Raw genomic sequence first — 20,343 nt, 5'->3', positions numbered from 1 at the left:
TTGTCCGCATGACAGGTGGAGTGAGGTGTGGGTGCAGTAAGGTGACAGGTTACTGGTGCCGTGCCTAGTACCGCCGGTAAAACACTTCACTTCACTTCACCCATCGTGGGTATTAGGGGGGATTCTGGGGCTGCCATGTGTAGGCCACTCGTCCTCTTCCAGTCTCCCTGTATTTCTATGTTCTTATGTAATGAAGTCATTTTCCCCCACAGCTTAGGTTACCAGTAGTGTAAGTTAAGGGTAGTAATTTCCTCTTATTTCTCTCTTTACTGTGAAATTTTCATGTCCCTTTCTTCCTTAAAGGTACATGGTGTTCTCTTCTAACTATTTCCTGCCGGCACGTTGCCGGAGGGAGAGGTGGGTGGGGAGGAGCCTTCATCTATTCTGTCGTGTCCTACCACACGTAGCTTACTAGTAGTAGCGGTAGTAAACAGACACTCTCGCCATAGACCGATAGGTCTTCTGGTGTCTGTTCTTCCTATGTATTCCTCCTCCTCCTCCTCCTCCTCCTCCTCCTCTTACCACCACCTGACCTGACAGTTAATCCTGGGTCTCCTTTGCTCTTCAGAGGCTATCAGAGGCCGGAGCGGAGACGTTACTTATTTTATTTGAGTGTTCGTTGTCAATCTTAATTAATGATGCCTTTGTGCCTTTATTAATCTGCACTTGTATCATGCTCCATTGTCTCGGTTGCAGCCCCTCCACGTGTTCCTCTTGTTAATTAGATGGGAGATATACTTAAGGGTTATTGGTTAGTGGGATTATTGTTGTTATTACTGTTGTTATTCCTGTTATTAGTGGTGGTGGAGGTGAGGTGGTGGTAGGGTAAGTGGTAGTGGTAGTGTTATTATTATTTTCACTTTTTCTTATTATTTATGTTATTATTATTATTTTAGGTTGGAGTCTCATTATCTTTATTTATCGTTGTTATTGTTGTTGTCGGAGTTCATCGCGGCACTGACAGCCTTATCGATGGTGATGCTTGTCTGAATCTTTAATGTTACTGATGCTGCTTTCTCTCTCTCTCTCTCTCTCTCTCTCTCTCTCTCTCTCTCTCTCTCTCTCTCTCTCTCTCTCTCTCTCTCTCTCTCTCTCTCTCTCTCTCTCTCTCCCTCTCTCTCTCTCTCTCTCTCTCTATCTCTCTCTCTCTCTCTCTCTCTCTCTCTCTCTCTCTCTCTCTCTCTCTCTCTCTCTCTCTCTCTCTCTCTCTCTCTCTCTCTCTCTCTCTCTCTCTCTCTCTCTCTCTCTCTCTCTCTCTCTCTCTCTCTCTCTCTCTCTCTCTCTCTCTCTCTCTCTCTCTCTCTCTCTCTCTCTCTCTCTCTCTCTCTCTCTCTCTCTCTCTCTCTCTCTCTCTCTCTCTCTCTCTCTCTCTCTCTCTCTCTCTCTCTCTCTCTCTCTCTCTCTCTCTCTCTCTCTCTCTCTCTCTCTCTCTCTCCTCTCTCTCTCTCTCTCTCTCTCTCTCTCTCTCTCTCTCTCTCTCTCTCTCTCTCTCTCTCTCTCTCTCTCTCTCTCTCTCTCTCTCTCTCTCTCTCTCTCTCTCTCTCTCTCTCTCTCTCTCTCTCTCTCTCTCTCTCTCTCTCTCTCTCTCTCTCTCTCTCCTCTCTCTCTCTCTCTCTCTCTCTCTCTCCTCTCTCTCTCTCTCTCTCTCTCTCTCTCTCTCTCTCTCTCTCTCTCTCTCTCTCTCTCTCTCTCTCTCTCTCTCTCTCTCTCTCTCTCTCTCTCTCTCTCTCTCTCTCTCTCTCTCTCTCTCTCTCTCTCTCTCTCTCTCTCCTCTCTCTCTCTCTCTCTCTCTCTCTCTCTCCTCTCTCTCCCTCCACCCCTCAAAATAAAATAGTGTAAATAGCACAAACAAACCCGTACGTGATCCCACCAAAATGCCACACTGTACCACCAAGCCTCCTAAGATAAAAAAAAATCCTTAGTTTCGTAAACACCAAATCAATTTAAATAATATATCTGTCACCTACAGACCTCGCAATCAACTCGATGACGACCTTGAAATGTACAGCGTCTGGGGCAGCACGTAGAAGGAAGCCTGGCTAAGCCAAAAATCACTTACTCACTCCACAGAACATTCGTTCCCTTGTGCGAAGCGAATTAACACTAATAAAAGCCCACCGTGCGAAGAAAATCTCTCCTCCCTCCAACAGCGTATTCAATATGTCCTTGCGACAAGCATCGTCCCTTCAGATTGTCTAACTTCGGTAGTTGGCTACTTGAGGGCATAAAGAGCAAAAGACAAATGAGTTACCTTGAAAGCCACTCATTGATTGGGGGACACAACATGGCTTCCGAAATCGAATTGTGTTTGCAACAACACAAACAAAAGTAGATTTGATGATTAACTCAGAGGGGGGCGCCTGTACTATGGCGTCCCCTCAGGGCTCGGTCCTTGGCCCAGTGCTCTTCATTATTTACGTAACTCTCTTCACTGAAGACAGGCAAAGCCTCCAAGGCTTGGTAGGATAGCCTTTAGCGTAGTCGGTGCCAGGTCAGAGGGAGAAGAGAGGAGAAGTTGAAATTCGAATACGAAATAAACTCAAAAGCGTTCAATGCGTCAAATGGGTCAAAAAAAAAAATCAAAAACCTCAATTCTCACAGCAATGCATCGATGTCAGACCCCATATGCGGTTTTTTGGTCCCCCCCCACCAAAAGGATATTGCTAAATTCTTTTATCCTTAACATATGTTCTCTCTTGAAACGTCGCCTCCGATCAGTGGTCCAGTAACACGATTGACTCCTTCAAATCACTTAGGTTTAAGGACACCCCAAGTCTGGACCATGGGGGTCTGTGTGGTCTGATTTTCTCTCTCTCTCTCTCTCTCCCCCCCCCCCCTCCTTCCCTCCCAGCAACACAACCAGATTCACCTCCCTAACCTGCCACTATCGACCTATTATCAGCAACACACCTGTATACCTCCTTACGCCCTACTTAATGCCAGCTCAGGTGAGAGAGAGGTGAGGGAGGAGTGGAGAGAAAGATAGAGGAGGAGGAGGAGGAAGGGAGAGAGAGAGGAGAGAGAGCGAGAGAAAATTAGGGTGGATATGCCGTGGACAGTGAGACAGGTCCTTTAGAGGGTTTGAACCGGGGAAGGGAGAGAGGTGAGAGGAGGGAGAGGCAAGGTAAGGGGTCAAAGGGGGGGGGAAGGAGGATGAAGGGGTGAGTAGTAGGTCGGGCTGGGGCATCGAATTCCATCTGGTTTAATGACTCTGAAAAATAAGATGTCTTTATATCCTCTTTTTTTTTCTACTCAAACCTTTTCACTGGTACTTGTTTGTCCTTCGTTTTGTAGTAGTAATTGCACTTTTCTCTTATTTCTTCTTTTTTTTTCTTTTTCATATTATGTCATCTCGTCTCTGTGTTTTCTTTTCTTTTAGTTTTTCTTTTATTTTTTTCCTTTCCTTTCCATACATTTCTCTTCTTTTCTTCGCTTCTTCTCTTCTCTTCTCTCTTCTCTTCTCTTCTCTCTCTCTCTCTCTCTCTCTCTCTCTCTCTCTCTCTCTCTCTCTCTCTCTCTCTCCACATCATCACCATCATCATTATCATCAGTTGCACCTCTTAGCACGGTTTCCAGCCTCCTCAAACCGACACAATTAAGACCTATACTTTTAATGTGTTTCTCGTGTCGATTTGCTCACACACACACACACACACACACACACACACACACACACACACACACACACACACAGTAGTTCTTTTTCTTCGTTTGTTTGATGAGAATGCGGGCACTAAATCTTCCTCTACCGTGTGTGTGTGTGTGTGTGTGTGTGTGTGTGTGTGTGTTTGTTTGTTTACTAAGACATGAGGAAATAGATGAGTTACCCCTGATTCCGATGATGGCAAAGATACTAACCCGTTTTATAGTGATTGAAATACCTTCTCACCTGTACTCGGGGAAGGAAGGTATAGAGGGGTGACTTAATTGGGGAGAGTAAAGGAGGATAAAAGAAGCCGCCATTAAAAAGGAAGAAAACGGGAAATAATGCGCAGGTGAAGGTGAGCTGGGAAGGTGTAGGATTCTGACAGGTATTCATGCGGGTCATCTTTTTTTTCTATTCTGTGGTTGATCTGGTGTGAAATTTTCTTCGTCGTTTATCGTTGGTTGTTTTTCGCTTGGATAGGTTTTCATTTATCTCTGAATATTACTGTGTGAGAGGGAGAGGTAGGGTGAGAGAGAGAGAGAGAGAGAGAGAGAGAGAGAGAGAGAGAGAGAGAGAGAGAGAGAGAGAGAGAGAGAGAGAGAGAGAGAGAGAGAGAGAGAGAGAGAGAGAGAAAATATATAACAGTACAGGTTTAGACTGGGCAGTGTCTTCGCTCAGACTGACCCGCTTTCCACGAAGTAATAAATGTCAAGTCTTCTCGTAACCAACTCTGCTGACTGCCGTGCTGACTTCCGTGATGCCTGAATGACGAGGTACCTTGCTCTCTGGGTGACTGGCTGGCTGGCTGGCTGACTCGCTGGCTGGGTAGCTGATTGGATGGCTGGCTAGTTGTTCGAACGGATGGTTATGAGGGTAGTATGGGTGAGCCCGCCTCCGTGATGATCCGGTTATCATGCCTAGTTGCGAATCCACCGTCCCGTGTTCGAATCCCAGCCCGGGCAGTCGGTGTGCAGCTCACCCTCTGTTCATCCTCCCTTTCGGATTGGTCGACATATGAGTACTTGGAGAAACCTCGGGAAGGTAAACTGTGGTAATTCAGATGTCACACTGGTCTTGTGTCCCGGGGTAATGGTTCCTATACCCACCACAGGTTTAAGGGACAATGCCACGGAGATGAGCACATAGGGCACGCGCAGTTATAGGATATGCCCCCAACTTTACTCATTGGTTATAGGTTGACTGGCTGGCTGGATTGCTGGCTGACGAAATGGTTGCCTGACTGACTAACTGCTTTTCTTATTGTCCGGCCGAATTCCTTGCTTTTTGTCTGATTTCTGCTCTTAGTGCTGGCTATCTAGGTTTCAAAGTGGCTTTCGGCGACATATGACCGCCATGATTGCCTGCCCTAATCAGTCAATCACTCAATCAAACTGGCTGATTAACTTACTCACTGACTTTGCTTAACCCATATACTGCCTGGGTTGCCTGTTAGTGTGCTGGCAGGGTGCTGATGGTGTTTTGTCGGACTGGTTCTTCTGAGACTTAATGAAAGTTACTCGAGTCCATGATAATCTTTTTGAAGACTGGTTCATCGATGAGGTGCCCGTGTTTTGCGTCAGAAGTCATGTAGTTTTGTGAATTATGAAAATCAGTGGTCTTAGTGGCCTCCTTAGGGGCGGTGACCTGACCCACACAGAGACATTCACGTCACTTCCTCTTGCTGGGTCCTCGTCACTACGTAGCCTTGGAGAAACACACACACACACACACACACACACACACACACACACACACACACACACACACACACACACACACACACACACACATCTCAATCCACCTTTATTGCGAACTTTATTACAATCTTTATTACGAATGCTGAATCTAAAAGTGATTACACACCAGTTACAGCACAGCAAATTGACTATCTAAAAAACAGATATCTCGTATATTACCAAACAGTGCTTGTCTTCATTATAACAGAGTCCTTTTAGTCTGACAAGTATGATGGACTGACTCGTGGTGTTGCAGTAAAATTTCTTAAGTATGAACACTAACTTTCCTGTTTACTTACATCGCCACACCTTTAGTCAGGAACGCACCCAGTAAACAAACAAACAAACACATAATCATAAGGTAGCGAGAATTCACACGTACCCGAAGTGTCCTGACTCTGGCGACAGGCGTGTGAGTCATGCCATCAATTTCCGGCGTGTTTCGTTCACCTTTGCGGCCACACCTGCGGATGCCAACAGGAGACACGTCAGCCTGATACTGTACCCAAACGTTTCCCGTCGCCGGTTCTTGTTGGATTCCTTGGTCGTGGATTTATATTTCACCTTAGTCCACTGTTTGAACGATGTAAACTTTCTAACTCTAGCATAGTTTTGTTTGCTTGTTTGCTTTTTTTTTTTTTTTTTTTTTACAGCAAAGAAGGCAACTCAAGGCAAGAAAACAAAAAACACCAACAAAAAAGCCCGCTAAACACTGCTCCAACAACAACAGCAACAAAATGAACGGGAGGCCAGAGAAGAGGTCAATTTAGGTGAACCAGGCTTTAAAAAGATTATATCATCTACTTGAGTACACTTTATTATTGCCATATTAATTTATTTTCGCAGTAACAGTTTTTTAAGCGCAATATTATCGTTATATAATTGTAGTGACTGACTGGTTAATGCGCCTCAGCAGTAGTCCACTCTTTCATCCTGGTAATCTAAGCGTAACACATTGTTTAACCGTACTACCTTATTTTACCGTATTACGCTGTTTACTCGATACACCTTTAACGGCGCTCTTCGTAATGATAATGATTTTTTTATTCGTAGCACATTCTTTAACCCCAAAACCACGCTGTCTGACTATTGTGCATTGCGTAATCGTGCGGTGAGCGAATGTCCGGCTGCGGCTAAATTCATATGCAAATCATCGCGAATTTTTATGTTAAGTGTCCTGGATTTCCATTTATAGTGTGCAGAAACTCGCCTGGCAGGGGGGAGGGAGGGGAGAAGAACCGAGCCGTGGGACGCATAGAACGTGGGACATGACACGCCTGATGCTCGTAACAGGTGTGCGTAACAGGTGCCCCTCGTGTATGTTTGTTTGTTTGTTTGTTTGTTTTTCAGCGAGGAAGAAGCTCAAGGGCAAAAGAAAAATCAGTAATGGGAAAAAAAAAATCTAATCACTGCCTCTGTAGCGTCCAGAAGAGTGGCCAAAAGAGGTGTCAGTTTCGGAAAGACTCGACCTGCGACCTGCACACGAGGAGCCACGATGATGGTTATGCATAAGTGTGACTGTAGCGTAAGGTGTGTGTTTTGGGGATTTAATAGCAACATATTATTTATTGTATCTTCGTTATGTGAGTGTCGTATTTCACTGGTTAATCGTTGTGCGCTGGTCGTTTTACACTTTATATTTAGTCGATTGTTTAACTTTGGTATACTGTGTGTGTGACATGCCCGTGAAGAAGGGTATGATTCGGGGTGTTGGAGGGGGTGAGTGTGAGTGTGTGAGGGGTAGAGGTGTGTGGGAGTGTGTGTAGGGAGGAGTGTAAGTGTGTGAGGGGTAGAGGTGTGTGGACTGGGTGTAGGGGGGGGGGGTATGAGTGAGTGTGTAAGGGGGGGGGGGGCGAGGGGGATCAGTTTTATATGTGGTTTATATTGTGTGTTAGTGCCGTGTAGTGTGCTCCTGTTTTTTTGTTTTGTTTTTCAGAATCCGCATTGTGTCTGTATAGGGTTTGTATATTGCGTATGGAAGTTGTTTTGCATATTGTTCATCCTTTATTGGACGTGTTTCTGTTTTGCATGTGGACTGGGAAGGTGTTTTCAAAGTTTCGATTCATTGCGGGCTCTTTTTCTGTCTTTCTTTTTTTTACACGAGCTGCCTTCCTTACCGTAAAAACAATCAGTTCTTGGTTTTACTTGATTATAATTACGACAATGTTGTTGATGGTGATGATTTTAATTTTACTGGTATGATATAATGTGGTCTGTAATTAGTGCAAGGCCTATTAGTTTGTCAGTTAAGTGCTAAAGAGAGTTATAGGCAACTGGTAAGGCGTTTTGCAAGGTTGCTTTTGTTGTTCTTGGTGTAACGATGATGATGATGATGATGATTTGTATTTAACTGGTATTATATGAGTGGTCTGTAACTAGTTAGGGGTCACTTAATTCGTCTAGTGTCAGTACTAAAGAAAGCCGGAGGGTAAAGGGGAGTTACTTCATAACTGATTATTGGCTTTATCTGACATGGGTTCGAATTCTACAAGGCGAGTGAGCAATTAACACACAACGGATCCACTTGTACGGTCAGAGACAACTCATGCAAGGACGATCCCATTGACTTACTAGAGAACAGAAATCCACAGTTACTTCTACCATTCGACTCTGACATAACTTTTGTAGCATTGTGTCTTGTTTATATATTTGACTGTTGATGATGATTTTCATGGTGGAAAAAGGTTACTGAAGGATTAAAAAAATAAAAGAAAGAAAACGCTACGTGTGGCTCCTATATAGAAAGCAGATTTTTTTTTTCTTTTTTTTGTCTGTGTGTCTGTTTGAGAGTTTTCAGATAGGTTTAGAGTAAGGTTTCTGTCTTTGCTGGTTTACGTGTTAACTTGATGATGATGATGATGATGATGAGGAGGAGGAGGAGGAGGAGGAGGAGGAGGATTAAGATTATCAACATCGGAGCCGTCAAGGAATATTTGTTGATTTTCTTTTAACCAAACGACGATGATAAGAAATCTGACGAGGCTGAAAAAAAGAATTACCAGGCGAGGAACTTTCAGGAACTATTTTGAACATTTTTTTCTTTCATTTTTTGTTCTTTCTCGTTGTTTATGAAGCGCAGTGGACCAGGAACAATGAAGTGGCGGACGATAAGTTGAATGTATGTGTCACCGCGTCACCTGTGTCCCGCGTTCTCTCCTTATCAGTTGAGGCAATTAAGGTGCATATGAGTTCCAAGCATTTATCTACTTTTTTCCTTCTTGTTTTCTCGGGTTACTTTCCTTCTTGCTTCTTTTTCTTCCTGGTTAACGGTCTCAGTTTATAGCTGTTACCGGTTGTCGTCTGTTTGTTTGAGATTCTGTCGTCTTCGTCGTGTCTGTCTGTCTGTCTGTCTGTGTCTGTCTATGTCTGTCTGTGTCTGTCTGTCTGTCTGTCTCTCTCTCTCTCTCTCTCTCTCTCTCTCTCTCTCTCTCTCTCTCTCTCTCTCTCTCTCTCTCTCTCTCTCTCTCTCTCTCTGACCTTTACGTAGGACACTTTAATATGTAAATTAGCCACGATAGACAATACCAGTTCCTACAGAGACGGAGGAGGAGGAGGAGGAAGAGGATATCATTGTACGGCTTTATGCAAGTTTGTGGTTCCTAAACGTATCATGAATTCTTAAAACTACACCATTTCCGTCAGGCCTGTTCTTACTTTTATTTTTTTGGTGGGGGGGACGAACATTTTTCCCGTATATACTAAGCTATTAGCACATTTTATTTACTATGGTAGACGGTGAATAGTGATAAAGAAATGAAGCTCAACTGCTCATTTTGGCGCGTTTTTTTATTTGTATTTGTCTTTAATTTCACAGTCATGTACTAACTTATCGAAGATGTTTAGATATATTTCTGACCCTCACCCTCACCTCCACCTCTTGCACCCTTTCCCTCACTCTTCCCCCGTCTCCACCCCCTTCACCCTTACCGTTCACCCTTCTCACCTCCTCCTCTTCTTCCAGTCTTGCCTTTCAACCCTCTCCCCATCTCCTCTTTCAACCTCACCCGTCCTCCCTCCCCCCCTCTACCCCTTTCAACTCCACCTTTTTACCCTCTCCCCTCCATCTTTCTCATCCACCTTCGCTCTTCACCCTTTCCACCTTCACCCGTTACACCTCTCCCCATCTCCATCCCCTTCCCCTCTTCCCTCTACCCCCACCCCTTCCATCCTCACTCGTCACCCTTTTCACCATCACCCTTCACCTCTTCCACCATCACCTTTTTTGGGGGGGAGGAGGGGGCCTAGGTCGACTCTACCTCAGCCTCGTAAAGCCATGCCGTTGGTTGTTCGGTAAAGTAGCCGTAATGGACAATATGGATTCAGTTTGATGACTCCCTGTTCGCTTGTCTTAAGGTTTAGCGTGGTAGAACTTTCATTTCCCTCTCTCTTGTTTAAGTTAAGGAGTGCTTTGCATCCTACCAATCGGTGGTCATTGGATTTGAGTTCATATGGTTGTTTCGTGTTTGTTTCACCAATCAAAAGTACTGGATTCTGATGACGAAGAGAAAATAATGACAAACTTAACTTACATATTTATTTATCCAATATTTTTTTTTTTCGTTCAATCCACGTGTTATGACGTAAAAGGTAGAGGGACGGTAAACAATCCCCTGATAGACATAGTTTGTTTAAGCACGTCCACCAATGCGCACGCACTCTTTCAGTTAGTAATCACTTAAAAAAATATGGGAAATTGAGTCGAGGCATGAAAACGAAGTCATCAAAATAATAATACAAAAAGATTATGATAGTCTTTATTTTGGGTTGCATTGGCATAACTTTGCTCTGTTTCCTATTTTTTTTCTTTCCAGGTGCAAAGACTAATTAAAAGGGTGCCCCCTATTTTGTGGACCAGCCTGATCCTTTATTAGAGAGCTACAAATCCCTACCGCAGACGGACGCGTAGCTACAGGGAGCAATATACTCCACCTCAGAACTTGAAGAGTCATAGCTAAATTTAAAAGAAAACCAGTCAAGTTATAGTTACAAGAGAAAACTATTTTAACGTAGACTCTACCATCCGTTCTAAATAGCCCATCTCATCCACATCCTCTTTCTCGTCATCATCATGTTATAAGGTACGAGAGAAAACCGTTTTAAGACAAACTCTACCGCCCTTGTCTACAAATCCTCCCCCTCCTTCCTCGCATCATCATCATCATCATCATCGTTAACCATTATTAGCCCACTACTGTAAAATACCTTCCCCAACTTCATCCTCCACTTCTCTCTAGGCGATGCTAGTGTACTGTATCTTTCTCCGGCAAATGACATCTCTAATCACATCTCCACCTGGTTCTGTGTCTGTCCTGGGTCGCCACTCTGTAAACTCGACTGTCCATCTGTCATCAGTATACCCGTGATGTGAGCTTCCAAAATCCACTTCTTAATGGTCATTAGATTATCCTCGTCCTTTTGTCATTTCTCCCGAATTCTTCAACGAAAGATTTGACTAGATTTTCTTGTCGGTCTATCTTCTATCATCAGAGGGAACGAAATATCAGATTGGTGCAAGATATACCGAGATGGACTGTGATTCGTTTCGTTTTCCCATCATTTCAGCTCTCAACATTATTTCTCGTATTAGTGCTGAACAGTTAGTCAGGCTCGGGCTACTACTCACGCAACATGTCCAGCCAGTGGTGTCTCGCCGTAACGCCTCAGCGGCTGCCTTGGTGACAGTTTGTGCAGGAAAGTGTCCCGGCGGTCGCTGTGTGGACAGACCAACAGCCTTTACCGTTATCTTTTTGCTTACTCTGACGATCATAGATCTTTCAAGTCTTCATTCCTATCAATTTTAAGTTGCGGTCATCTTCCCTATACTTCCCAGATACTAAACCATCAGTATATGTCTATAACTAAAGTAGTATGATGGACATGTTTAGTTATGTGTCTCAGGATAGTCTGGGGGACAGAGTTTTATAATTATAGTATTTTTACTTTTCTACCTATTCCACTTTGATTAAAAATAATTATGGAGCAAGATCATTTTACTCCTGCAGTTCCATGATTTTATTTTATTTTCAATTTGCACATTTATTTACTTATATATTTTTATTTCCGATGACGTCCGTGGAGCAAGACGTTTTTAATTACGGTATATATTTTGCATGGCCGGAGGATACTTAGTGAAAGAGAAATGTGTGTCCAACACACACACACACACACACACACACACACACACACACACACACACACACACACTTGCAGTCTGGAACACAATGTGATTACTTGTGTTTTTATTTTTCACGTGCTCCCTCGCTCAAAACATTTCGAATGATATGCTTTAATGATAATCAGTAGTAATCAGTTAATTTACATGTGCACACACGCACGGACACAACCAGAGGCATACGACCCGCTCTCCGCAATATTTTCTCTCTCTCTCTCTCTCTCTCTCTCTCTCTCTCTCTCTCTCTCTCTCTCTCTCTCTCTCTCTCTCAGAAATGCTGTCTCAATCATTAACCTCTTCTTGTTATGGCATCTCTTCCCTCTTCCTCCTCCTCCTTCTCCTCCTCAGCCACCCCAAGCTAGCGCAGGTTATGTATTGAGTCAAACTATTCTCAACAAGGGACATAAACAAGGGTAAAGTTTGGGGATGTGGGGCTGTGCGGTGGCGGGGCTTGTAGATGTATTACTCACTATTATTATTTTCCTCTCAAACTTTTCTATAGCTGATGTGGCCATGCGTGGGAGACAGGAAGGGAACAGATGTGGCTGAAAGAGGTGTCGCTATTCCGTGCTTTCTTATGCCTGGTAACTATTGAAACTGATCACTCAACAATATTTCTAAAGTCTGGAGAGCGTGCGTTGATGTATGGCGCGTGTTATCCATTATTATCATTATTATAGGAGACGCATCAGGTAGAGAGGAAGGATCGCGGATACTAAGCTATTAGGAGCAGTAAGTAGCGGGCTTTTTTTTTTTTCATTATTGTTTTCTTTTTTACGCCCTTGCACTGTCTCCTCTGCTGTAAAAAAAAAATAATAATAATAAATAAAAAAAGCTGCCAGTTCATCACCCCCCAAACACCTGAGACGCCGAGAAAGAGAAAATGAAAGTGAAAGCAATGAAATATGTAGAGAGAGGACGAAATAATATTGAAGATTATAAGATTGAAGCAGGGTTACCAAATTATCGTATTCAGCCACTCAGCACGTCGTATTTTCCGGTTTCTGAGTCACAGCTATCGCAGACTAACGCCAATTAGTTATGCTTTTAACGAGAACCTTAACTGAAATTTCGTTATCTGTGTGGGTAGGAAAGTTTTGGGTCCTGGAACTGATAAATGCGATGTTTTGACTACGATAATTTGGCACCACTGGATCATTGATGGGACAGAAGAGTAGGGTTAAAAAAATATTAATATAAACAAGTAAACCAACAGTAAAGAAAGGGTTACAGTCAGTCAGAAGAGTAATTTTTGCCTTACTACTACATGACGTCATTGAACAACGGTGGGAATCATGCGTCTAACAGGTAGTGACGTACAATCCAAGTGACTTTTTTTTTTTTTTTTTTTTTTTACAGCAGAGGAGTCAGTTCAAGGGCATAAAAAGAAGGTAACAAATATGAAAAAAAAAGCCCGCTACTCACTGCTCCTATAAAGAGTTAGGGGAGTGGTCGAAAGACAGGTCAATTTCGGGAGGAGAGGTGTCCTGATGGTGTGGGAATAATCGTTCACGCTCAGCTTAAAAACACAAACACAGTCAAGCATTTTCTTGGAGCTCCTTTCTAACCACATGTATTGATCGCGTTACCCGGGTTATCCTGAAAGCCCGAAAAATGTACCTCACGACTTCAGGCAAAATTTGTTATTCCATCCTTGTATTGCTGTAAGAGTAAGAGCCGTATTTTAAGACACCATCGCTCCTCACATCAACTATTTCTAAAGGTCAAAGAGGGGATCAATCTAGTTTTCATGAGTGTTTTTTTAAGGTTCATGGCACAGAAGAAGGGTCAAACTACCACCAGGGTCATAAAGCTATCCCTGGAAAGGCCTACAGCTCCTACGAAACCCATGTCAAATATGTGAACTTGGGCGACGAAATGTTTTGAAATTCGACCCTAAGTATTGCGAAATGTGATAATAGAAAGGAGGAGGATATTATATTACCTTGGACACTTTTTTTTTTCTTTTTGTAGACTGAAGAGAAAAAATATGAAGAGACGTGAAATGTACCCTACGACGCTAAGCAAAGTGTTTGTTAGTTGATTCTTGTCTTGCTGTAAAGTTAATTATCGCGAATTTTGATGACAGAGAGGAGGAGGATATGATATTACCTCGAACACACGCACACACACGCACACTGACACACACACACACACACACACACACACACACACACACACACACACACACACACACACACACACACACACACACACACACACACACACACACACTTTTGTAGACTGAACCCCCCAAAAAATGAGAAGAAGAAAAACGTGAAATGTAAGGTTCTGAATTATTGGATACAGACATGTTTTTTTTTTTCTTTTTTTATTCCTTACAATAGTCTGACATGAGTACAGTTGAAATCATGGCACAGGACGACCGTGAGAACTAAACTGAGGGAAACAAGCCAAAACAGGCGAGAGACGGATATGATAATTAAGTAAAACATAATAATGATAATAATAATAATAATAATAATAATAATAATAATAATAATAATAATAGTGATAATAATAATAATAATAATAATAATAATAATAGTAATACGACAATTAAATAAAACACAGACACAGATTAAATAACACGTCACTGAAAGCTTCATCAACACTGAGTACACTAACGATAGAGTAAATGCTAATTATGAAAACAAGAACATAAATAAAACAACAACAAGAACAACAAAACTTCGTGGAGGGAGAGACGTCTGTGTGTGTGTGTGTGTGTGTGTGTGTGTGTGTGTGTGTGTGTGTGTGTGTGTGTGTGTGTGTGCAACAGAATCATCATCAGCAGTAAAAGTAGCAGTAGCAATAACATTAATAATAACAGTAGTAATTAGTAATAATCATAAGACGAAGAAATAGAGGAGGAAAAAATAGAACAAGAAGAGGAAATTAGTATTGAGTTTGAAAAGAAAGGAGGAGGAGAAGGAGGAAGAGGAGGGGGTGGAGGAGGAGGAAGAAGAGGAATAACAGTAGGAGTCTTGTATCGAGAGAGAAAAAAGTAAAAGAGGAGCAGGGGGACCTCATTACAAACACACACGCTAGGGGGCATTAAGGCGTTGGGAAGGAAAGGGGGGAGGACATGTAGATCCACCCCCTTCCCCTCCATCATCCCCCGGTCCCTGCTGCAGCGCCAGAGGTCTCAGCGCGGCGCCCTTGAGTCCTGTCTTGGCCCCAGCGTCGCGGGTGTTGTTTAGCCGAGTCTCCGTCCCATTAGCAAAGCTCCGCTGTAATGAAAGAAAACGGGTTGAGTGTTGTAGTTCCGTGGCCGCCGCTTGTTTCTCTGCTCATGGCTTTGTTTTCATTATTCACTCGTTCATTGATGAGTAGAATGGTTGGTTGATTGATGAATATATTGGTGTGATTGCATTGTTACTGGTGTGGGTTATATGAGGCGTCCGGAAAAAGGGCGTAAGGGACAAAGCCATATTTATTTTCTATTATGCACTGGGAAAGGCAGGGAAGATAAGTTGCAAGGGAAAGGCGATCCTCGGTACACCAAATACAAGGTTGTTAATCCCTTGCATATTGTTTCTTGTTCTTCCTGTGCGAACTAGAAAGATAAATGGCTTTGTCTCTGACGCCCTTTCTCCTCCGGACGTCTCTTAAGTGGAAAAAGTCGAGTGTTACGTAGCTACTACTCTTGAATAACGAAGACAAAAGTAACAAGCCTCTCCTTTTGGACTCATAAATAATAGCCTAAAAATATCTGCAAAAACTACATCATATCATTTACTGTAAACAAGAAAAACTCTGCCGTGGCGCCCCTGATCCCACCCTCTCTCTCTCTCTCTCTCTCTCTCTCTCTCTCTCTCTCTCTCTCTTACCTCGGTTGAGCTTCACACAGGCGTTCGCCTCGAAGCTGTAAAAGAAGTCCACGCCCGGGCAGGACTTCTCGGAGTAAGTCCAAGTCTGTTGAGGCGTCCTGCTGCACTCGTAGTAACTCGTGCACAGCTCCTTGAAGGCCTGCAACGGAGGGAGTGATTGTAGCGGCGGGAGTGTTAGGTGGGAGTGGAGATGGAGAAGGAGGTGCGGAGTGAATGAAGCGTGAGATGGAGATGGAAAGTGGATATATTTATAAAGTGAGGTGCGAGGTAGGAATGGAGGTGGAGAGTGAGATGTGAGGTTGAGGATGAGGTGGAAATGGAGAGAAAGTCAGGTGCGAGGTGGAAGCTGAGATAGATATGGAGGTGGAAGATGGAGGATGAGGTGGAAGGTGAGGTGTGGGGTGGTGATGGAGATGGGGGATGAGGTGGAGATGGAGGGGCTAGTCAGGCTCTCTCTCGTTCATATGTCTAGTCGGGGGGGGGGGGGGGGGGGGGTCATCAGTTTTTTTTTTTTTTTTTTTTTTTTTTACTCGTATGTTTTTTTACTCTAAATTCTTACCCTGGGAAGCTTTGTCTATGATGCTGTGTAAGGCTGTGTAATATCTCTCAGGGTTGTGTTCTGTATTTCTGTGTCCGTCTGTGTCAAACTTCATCCACGCGTCTGTGCAATCTTTACTTTCATGTAAGTCTATGTAAACTTTCTCCCGCGGGTCTTTATGGGTTGTGTATCTGTGTAAAGCTTTGTAAACTCTCTCTCTCTCTCTCTCTCTCTCTCTCTCTCTCTCTCTCTTCCTGGGTTCTGTGTTGTCTGTATTTCTGTGTCAGTTTAAACACCTGTCCCCCCAGCCATTTGTTTTTCTGTGCTGTATGTCTATTGGTGTAACTTTCTTTGGTGCTTCCCGTGAGTCTGTGTGTGTAGCATCCGTAACTCTGTGTGTCATGTGTCGCTGTTCCCCTCACCTTGAACTTCTTGTTTGCATCGCAGAGAATAAATTTCTCGCAGAAGGTCCTCCTGATCCAGGGTTCGTCTGGGATGGGCTTGCTGTAGGAGCACGTGAAGGTGTTGCTGCCCGTGATGGGCACGCCAACCCCGGCCGGGGTGGTGGTGGTGGTTGTGGTGGTGGTTGTGGTGCTGGGGGTGGTGCTGGAGGTGGTGAAGGGGGTGATGATGGCGGGGCAGAGGTTCGAGTCTGAGAAGGAAAGAATCGTTAGTACTTCTGTGAGTGTGAATAAAAAAACTAAAAAAAAAAAAACACTGGCAGACGAAAATCCATTTAACTAAACAGTGTCGGTGGAGACTGCACCCAACTTCAGTGGTATGAAGGAAGACTTTACCATACCACTGAAGATGATGCCAGTGTTTGGTTAAATGCTTCTTCGTCTGCCAGTGTGGCTTTTTTTTTAGTCACATCAAGAAGATCACGTTAATGTGATTATCCAGCCTACTTCTGTGAGTCCTTCAGGGCAACCAGCTTCCCCCGTTACTCCCTATCAGACTGTCAGTTAATGTCAGTATGGCAATAGTGTTATTAATGGTACAAAACTATCTTTTCTCACTATCTATCAATCTATCTATCTATCTACCTATCTATCTATCTACTCAGTTCATTTATGTTAGACATTTTTGTTACACAAGGTTTTTCTAAACATATCAACTCCCGAAGATGGAGTGTTGAACATTCCGAAACAGTCGCGACTATAATCATGATGTTTACCTAGTGCCGGTGTTACTTCACATCATGAGACTCCGTTCCCCTTAGGATCTCTCTCTCTCTCTCTCTCTCTCTCTCTCTCTCTCTCTCTCTCTCTCTCTCTCTCTCTCTCTCTCTCTCTCTCTCTCTCACCTGGGGGCTTCTCTACACATTTATTGGCGTCCTTGTCGTACACCGTGTTGGCTTTTCCACAGAACTGTTCGGCGGAGAGGGTGATGATGCCGATGTCGCAGCCCGTGCACAGGTTCCTCACGACTTTAGTAGGCAGGCAGTACTCGAGCCTCTTACAGTGGCGCTCGTGGAACTTGCATGTGAGGGGGACCGTTACGGAAGGGGTTGTGCCTGTGGGTGCTACCGTTGTTGTGGTTGTTGTGGTCGTGGATGTGGAGGTGGTACTGACGGTTGAAACTGTAGGGGGTTTGGTTACTGGAGCTGGGGTTGATAATGTGATATTGCCGCAGGGGGCTGAGGCAAGGTGTGGGAAGACGCACTGGTCGAGGAAATCGTCAAAGACCGTCCCCGGCTCACACTCAAAGTAGTAGGTGAAGTAGAAGCCGACCTTCATCCTGTCCACGCACCTGAGGGGAAAAGGCAGGTGAGCGGCGCCGGTGTGAGATTAGGAGCAGTGAAGGGAGTGAGAATAGGAGGAGTTCTAAATGAAGTGAGATTAGAAGGAGGAGTAAAATGAAGTGAGATTAGGAGGAGCTCTAAATGAAGTGAGATTAGAAGGAGCAGTAAAATGAAGTGAGATTAGGAGGAGTAAATGAAGTGAACTTAGGAGGGGCATTGAGTGGAGTGAGAATAGGAGGAGTATAGGAAGTAAGATTAGCAGGAATCGTGAATGGAGTGAGACAAGAATGGGCCGAGAATGAAGTGAGATTAGGAGAAACCGTGAATAGAGTGAGGTGAGGAGGGACAAGAAGACAAGAATGAGACGATAATGGAGTGAGATTAGGAATTGGCCGTAAATGAGGTAGGAGAGAGAGAGAGAGAGAGAGAGAGAGAGAGAGAGAGAGAGAGAGAGAGAGAGAGAGAGAGAGAGAGAGAGAGAGAGAGAGAGAGAGAGAGAGAGAGAGAGAGAGAGAGAGAGAGAGAGAGAGAGAGAGAGGATCCGTGAGTATAGTGAACAATTTCCTATCTTCTCCTTCAGCGCCACCTTCAGAGAGAGAGAGAGAGAGAGAGAGAGAGAGAGAGAGAGAGAGAGGATCTAATGAGTATAGTGAACAATTTCCTATCTTCTCCTTCAGCGCCACCTTCAGCGTCCCCGCCTGCCCCCAGCACCTACCTGTAATACCAGCTGCAGTTCCTGGGGTGCGGGAAGGTGCCCTCGCTGACACACTTGATTCGAGGGTCCACGATGTATTTTGGGTAACGCCAATCTGGGGGTGGGGGGGGGGACTGTATTAAAGGAAGAGCTGGAGAGAGTGTGTTTATAATGTCTTGTGAAGGAAGAAAGGAGAAGCCTGTGGACCGTATTTTCTGAAGCAGTCGAAGAAAATGTCACTCGTGTATCAAGGGTCAATTTCTTCCCCCATTCCCCCCCCCCCACCCCCCCCCCACACACACACGCACACACAAGAAATGGTAAGGGAGAAGAGAGGAAAGGGAGGTAGGAGGCAAGGTAGGAATGTAAGGATTGAGGAAAGAAAAGGAGGAAACAGAGGAGGGAGAAAGAGAGGAAGAAAGTGATGGAGAAATGGGAGCATGAAAGAAAGGAGGAAGAGAGAGAGAGAGAGAGAGAGAGAGAGAGAGAGAGAGAGAGAGAGAGAGAGAGAGAGAGAGAGAGAGAGAGAGGAAGGATGGAGGAGAGGGAGGGAACGAGAAAGGAGGGAGGGAGAGGAAGAAGATAAGGGAGAAAAGAGAAGGAAGCTAGAGAGAATAGAGAAAGAGAGGAAGAAGGTAAAAGAGGTAAGGGAGGGTGGAGGAGAGGAATGGAACGAGAAAAGTGTGAGAGAGAGAGAGAGAGAGAGAGAAGATAAGGGAGGAAAGAGAAGAAAAAAATAGAAATGACAGAAAACATTAAATCACCTCAGTTTGTTTTTTCAGTGTACGTGTGGGTGTGGGTGTCTGTCTGTCTGTCTGTCTGTCTGTTTTTCTGTGTCTGTCTGTGTTACCTGAGGCTTCACCTGCCCAGGAATCCGCCTCTTACCTTCGCCTTTTGGCCCCAACCCGACTGCCACTGGGGATGTCTGTGTCTCTGGGGAAACAGTCAACGCCATCGCCGCCGCCGCCATCATCACCACCGCCGTCAGTATTGCCTCGCGACGCGCCATCTGGGGAGGCAGAAAGCGTATTAGTACTGGAGAGGTTAAAGCGAGGAGAAAAGAAACGATAAGAAGCACGTTGGAAAGGGTAAAGCGAAGGCAAAAGAAACAATAAGCTGCAGGTGTAGGTCTGTGAAAAGGTAAAGAAAAGCGGGGAAAAGAAAGCCTGTTGGTCCTGGAGAGGGTAAAGCGAGGGTGAAAGAAACAGTAAGCAGGGTACGCAGGAGGGGAGGGGGGAAGCGTGCGAAGAGAATGTCGATAAAAGTAAGGGTGAAGGTGACATGTGGGAGCTGACAGGGTGGATAGATGGCGTGCAATGAAGGGTACGTGGGGGAGGAGGAGGAGGAGATAAAGCTTTGAACACTTCTGGGCAGGTATTGGGATCAAGGTGACGGCGGGCAGTTAACAGGTGAGGTGTGTCTAGCAAAGGTGTTGAGAGAGAGAAAGATAGATAGATAGAGAGAGAGAGAGAGCATCATTAAACACACACACACACACACACACACACACACACACACACACACACACACACGCTCTTCCCAGCCTCGCCACAGGAAATAAGCAATACAAAAGGGAAGAAAAAACAAAAAAAAATAACGAGAAACAATTTAGTGCATGCAAGGATCTGAGCAATTCTTGAGAGCAATGACTTCAGACGGAAACCTTCAGGGAACGAAAAGAAATAAAAAAAACTAAAGAGAAAAGAAAAGAGAAGAAAGTGGGAGCAGAATAAGTCTCTATTAATAATTCTAATCTTCCACTATTTTTTTTTTTTACAGTCGTATTTCTTTTCTCTTGCTCATTTTTATTGCTTTTTTTTTTACGACTTTTTTTTTGTTTGTTTAGACTCGACAAAGATGCATTCGTTGTTGAGTGAGTTTGTGATTGCGTCATTATTTTTGTCTTCCTCCTCCTCCTCCTCCTCCTCCTCCTCCTCCTCCTCCTCCTCCTCCTGGGAAATCATGGAGAAGTTTGTTTCA

At 44.2% G+C, this 20,343-nt stretch overlaps 1 protein-coding gene across 1 annotated transcript in view; it reads right to left on the bottom strand.

Annotated features, from left to right (window-relative positions):
- Positions 1-13,899: 13,899 nt before the first annotated feature.
- LOC126998050 (uncharacterized) overlaps positions 13,900-20,343 on the bottom strand; it is a 28,408-nt gene continuing 21,964 nt past the window's right edge. The window contains exons 2-7 of the mRNA XM_050859367.1: positions 19,249-19,372; positions 18,385-18,478; positions 17,232-17,677; positions 16,348-16,577; positions 15,388-15,526; positions 13,900-14,787 (exon numbers count right to left, since the gene is read on the bottom strand). Of these exons, the coding sequence (XP_050715324.1) occupies positions 14,774-14,787; positions 15,388-15,526; positions 16,348-16,577; positions 17,232-17,677; positions 18,385-18,478; positions 19,249-19,372 (1,047 nt within the window). The 3' untranslated portion in view covers positions 13,900-14,773. The remainder of the gene's footprint in view (positions 14,788-15,387; positions 15,527-16,347; positions 16,578-17,231; positions 17,678-18,384; positions 18,479-19,248; positions 19,373-20,343) is intronic.

The sequence above is a fragment of the Eriocheir sinensis genome, chromosome 13 (genome assembly GCF_024679095.1).
Source record: "Eriocheir sinensis breed Jianghai 21 chromosome 13, ASM2467909v1, whole genome shotgun sequence".
Classification (NCBI taxonomy): Eukaryota; Metazoa; Arthropoda; class Malacostraca; order Decapoda; family Varunidae; genus Eriocheir; species Eriocheir sinensis.
The sequence above is the reverse complement of the archived record's forward strand: the minus strand, read 5'-3'. Positions and strand labels throughout refer to the sequence as shown.